Here is a 5,000-nt window from a genome sequence, read left to right as displayed (position 1 = left end):
AATAAATGCTGATTTGAAAGACGCTGGTTTTTTGCTCCAACTCGACAAATATTACGAGCCTCTTGGCTGTTCCAGTGCCATCTTCTCCTGTGAGTGAGCAGCTCACAAGTTGTGTTTGTTACCGAGATGCACACACACACACACACACACACACACACACACACACACACACACACACACACACACACACACACACACACACACACAAATCTTGCGCACTGTTATCTAACACAAAGTCAGAAGGCCTAAATTTCCCACCCCGTGCCCAGCATTATGTAAAGAAAGGCTGTATTTTCCCAACTGGATACAAGTCTGCTTTGTATTAAACAAAATGAACCAAACCTACACAATTATATTATTGCAAAATCTCAACTAAGTGTCTTGTATTATTTGGAAGAAAATAGTCAGTTTGATGACCATTAGGGGTGATTTTTGAATGATCGCGATTCCTTTTTGTAACGATTCTTAATCGATTTAAAAAAATAATCAAAAAGTTAATTAGTTATTTTAATTTGTTTTCAAGCTGTCCTGTTCAGCCACTCAACTACAACTCTTGTTGTAGTTGTCACGTTGTGGAAATGCTAAATAAAAAGAGAATACAACAAATCCTTTTCAACTTATATTCAATTGAATAGACTGCAAAGACAAGATATTTCATGTTCACACTCACAAACTTTGGTATTTTTTGCAAATAATCATGAACTTAGAAGTTAATGGCAGCAACACCATCCATCCATCCATTTTCTACCACTCGTCCCTTTCGGGGTCGCGGGGGGTGCTGGAGCCTATCTCAGCTGCATTCGGGCGGAAGGCGGGGTACACCCTGGACAAGTCACCACCAACACAGACAGACAACATTCACACACTAGGGACCATTTAGTGTTGCCAATCAACCTATCCCCAGGTGCATGTCCTGGGGGGTGGGAGGGGCCTATCCCCAGGTGCATGTCTTGGGAGGTGGGAGGGGCCTATCCCCAGGTGCATGTCTTGGGAGGTGGGAGGGGCCTATCCCCAGGTGCATGTCTTGGGAGGTGTGAGGAAGCCGGAGTAGAAGCCACTTAGTCACGGGGAGAACATGCAAACTCCCCACAGAAAGATCCCGAGCCCGGGATTGAACTCAGGACCTTCATACTGTGAGGCACATGCACTAACCCCTGTCCCACCGTGCTGCCCTGGCTGCAACACATGGCAAAAAAGTAGTCAAAGGGTTATTTTTACCAGTGTGTTACATGGCCTTTCCATTTTTGAAGTGGAATTCTTTCCCATTCTTGCTTGATGTACAGCTTAAGTTGTTCAACAGTCCGGGGGTCTCCCTTCTCATATTTTAGCTGCCACACATTTTCAATGTCTGGACTACAGGCAGGCCAGTCTAGTACCCGCACTCTTTTACTATGAAGCCACGTTGATGTAACACGTGGCTTGGCATTGTCTTGCTGAAATAAGCAGGGGCGTCCATGGTAACGTTGCTTGGATGGCAACATATGTTGCTCCAAAAGCTGTATGTACCTTTCAGCATTAATGGTGCCTTCACAGATGTGTAAGTTACCCATGTCTTGGCCACTAATACACCCCCATACCATCACACATGCTGCCTTCTGTCTTGCCTCTGGTGAGGGCGGTCGCATTTTTCTCCGCTCCCTCCTTCCCTGCTTGCTCTCTTTGTTTTTGTCTTGTCTGAACTATTTTGAAGCCTCTTTTCTTGAGCTGTCCTCAAATCTAAACATCAAAATGAATTTGATCAACTGGACTCTCGACGCAATTGACACAGTCTTTTCGACAAGGAAAAGAGGTTCGGGGGAGCCTGGCTGCCCTGATGGAACCATTGCTGCGGGGTACGTGAGAGATTCCTGGAATACTTGGAGAATCATGTGCCTCTCAGTCCTTTCCATCGAGGACGTGGAAGACATCTACCTATTTGGAGCTGTGATCGCAGGGCATTTGCTGATTGGGCTGGGCATTGCTCTGGTGTATCGTCAAATTCGGAAGACGATGGCAGCCACTCAAGGGGCCAACAGGCTGTTCAACGCAATGGAAGGAATGGGTCGTGCTGTGGGATCACAGACTGGAGCGATTGCTGATTTGAATCGCAAGGTAGATTCCATCTTGATGAAGTTATAGAAAGAATAAATTGGAATTGTCAGAGCCAGCATACAGAGCAGGAATGTCATTGTTTTGACTGCTCGAAGAAAAAACAACATCTTAATCTACGATTTGACTCCCTCGAATGGCCTTGAGGAACAGGCTGTTTGAAAACACTCCCCTGAGGACTCCTCAAAGATGGACGCTTTTGACCTTTCCCTTTTTTTCAAAAGCACCTGGGTCGGACTCTTGAACTCTTGAACTCTTGGGGCCGGCCTCGGCCCATAAAGACAATTCCAACATCTCACCCAAGTTAATTGGGCATACATGCACGCACACACCCCTCCCCAAATCAACGCCTTCACCACTGCTTAATTCCTCCGGGGTTGTGGGGGCTGAGCAGCGCTCAACAGCAGCTGCCGGCCTCCAAAGCCCTGTTGGATGACTCTGTTGCGAGTTGTTGTGATTACATGTACCATGTTTATGTGTGCCATGCTATGTGAGGTTTTTTTCCTCGGACTCAGTCTGGACCATTCCTGAGGGTCCAGCCTCAGACTGATATTTTTTTTACTTCCCCCCTTCCCCAATGTCACCTTTTTCCCACCTTTTTAAGGAGCGCCTAAGTGAGGCTGATCCGTTGGCGGTCCCGTCTTGTCTCCCTGTAACGTATGTCTGCTCTTAGCGGGATTGTGCCGAAAATGTAATTTCAGTTCTTATGTGTCTTGTACATGTAAGAATGGACAAATAAAGCTGATTGATTGATTGATTGATTGATTGATTTTACACTTTGCACCTAGAACAATCCGGATGGTTCTTTTCCTCTTTGGTCCGGAGGACACGACGTCCACAGTTTCCAAAAACAATTTGAAATGTGGACTCGTCAGACCACAGAACACTTTTCCACTTTGTATCAGTCCATCTTAGATGAGCTCAGGCCCAGCCAAGCCCACAGCGTTTCTGGGTGTTGTTGATAAACGGTTTTCGCCTTGCATAGGAGAGTTTTAACTTGCACTTACAGATGTAGCGACCAACTGTAGTTACTGACAGTGGGTTTCTGAAGTGTCCCTGAGCCCATGTGGTGATATCCTTTACACACACTTGTTGATGCAGTACAGCCTGAGGGATGGAAGGTCACGGGCTTAGCCGCTTACGTGCAGTGATTTCTCCACATTCTCTGAACCCTTTGATGATATTACGGAGCGTAGATGGTGAAATCCCTCAATTCCTTGCAATAGCTGCTTGAGAAAGGTTGTTCTTAAACTGTTCAACAATTTGCTCAGGCATTTGTTGACAAAGTGGTGACCCTCGCCCCATCCTTGTTTGTGAATGACTGAGCATTTCATGGAATCTACTTTTATACCCAATCATGGCACCCACCTGTTCCCAATTAGCCTGTTCACCTGTGGGATGTTCCAAATAAGTGTTTGATGAGCATTCCTCAACTTTATCAGTATTTATTGCCACCTTTCCCAACTTCTTTGTCACGTGTTGCTGCCATCAAATTATAAAGTTGATGATTATTTGCAAAAAAAAAATAAAGTTTATGAGTTTGAACATGAAATATGTTGTCTTTGTAGCATATTCAACTGAATATGGCTTGAAAAGGATTCGCAAATCATTGTATTCCGTTTATATTTACATCTAACACCATTTCCCAACTCATATGGAAACGGGGTTTGTATGTATGTGTGTACATATTATATTAATATGATGGATTTATAATGAAAATAATTGGATATTAAGAATATGTGAAAGTTTGACTTCTACCTCTTTAAAGTTTTGTCATCAATGAGAAATATCAAGCAGCTAAAAAGCACCCAACATGGATAAGTGTGGAGAGAGTTTTGCATTTGTCCCATCATGCTTTGTAATGGATTTAAATGGGTGTTTTTTTAATAGTGTTAGGTTGTGTTATGTGTGACCATGTGTGTTGACCTTTAATAATAGTTGCATTGTTTAATTCACCATGACTAGGGAAGGTTGTTTGGATATTGTCATACAAGTGAATGCTGTGCTTTTGTTTCAAATGACTTTCAAGAGTCATTGATCTGATTTACTCACATTGTCCACAGGAGAGCAGAACATATGAGAGAGCGGCTGGTATTTAAGATGAATTTGAAAGCAGTCATGTTGAAGTCATGATGTCTGCTGGGACAAACTGAGCAGGCCGTAGTTTGGACACCCTTGGTCTGGCATGACCAAGTCAACATGTTGCTTTTTGGTATTATATGAAAAAAAGGGTGAACCCCAAGGATTGGATCAAAAAAGATTGTAAGGATGGAAGAAAAGCATGCAGGTCAACATTCAGATCACGTGGACCAGGATGCTTCTTGCAAAATCTCCAGCAAATGTCCGACATTACATAAGAAACATGTAAGTTGACTGCTGGGAGAGCACAGAGGACAAGTCCAATCCCAGTGGAATCAGGAAAAGCAAATATTTGCTGTGATCCACGAGCGATTGTGTCATATTACACACGGTCTCTCACTATGGGGGTGGAGGACTAAATTAGAACAGGGTATGGAGAGGGAGGGCGGGGGTTCCCTCAGTGCAGGGAAACATAAATAGAAGTGGTTTGGAAAAGCCTTTGCTTACCGTTGGGAAGCTTGTGACTGTTCTCCATCAGCCACGCAAAGAGGTTGGCAAAGTTGCAGTTGCACACCCAGGGGTTACCCTCCAGCCTCACCTCCCGCAAGGAGGGCAGCTGATCTAGGGCCCCCACCTGGAGGCTGGACAGCGCATTCCGCTCCAGTTCCAGCTCCCGGAGCGAGGTGAGGCCCAGGAAAGCGTCCTCGCTCACTATACTCAGGTAGGGATTGTTGCCAAGACGGAGCTTGATCAGACTGCGGGACTCCCCGAACGTCCCCTTGGGGATTTCCGTCAAGTTGTTGCTGCCCAGATCCAGGAAGACCAGCCTGGAG

The 5,000-nt window shown here is 45.1% G+C and overlaps 1 protein-coding gene across 1 annotated transcript in view; it reads right to left on the bottom strand.

Annotated features, from left to right (window-relative positions):
* The window catches only part of LOC133643649 (leucine-rich repeat-containing protein 38-like), a 29,451-nt gene that overhangs the window by 23,568 nt on the left and 883 nt on the right, over positions 1–5,000 (bottom strand). The window contains 1 exon segment of the mRNA XM_062038325.1: positions 4,675–5,000. This exon segment is cut by the window's right edge and continues 101 nt beyond it. Within this exon segment, the coding sequence (XP_061894309.1) occupies positions 4,675–5,000 (326 nt within the window).

This window comes from Entelurus aequoreus, linkage group LG26 (genome assembly GCF_033978785.1).
Source record: "Entelurus aequoreus isolate RoL-2023_Sb linkage group LG26, RoL_Eaeq_v1.1, whole genome shotgun sequence".
NCBI lineage: Eukaryota > Metazoa > Chordata > Actinopteri > Syngnathiformes > Syngnathidae > Entelurus > Entelurus aequoreus.
This window is presented reverse-complemented; position numbering and strand designations above follow the sequence as displayed.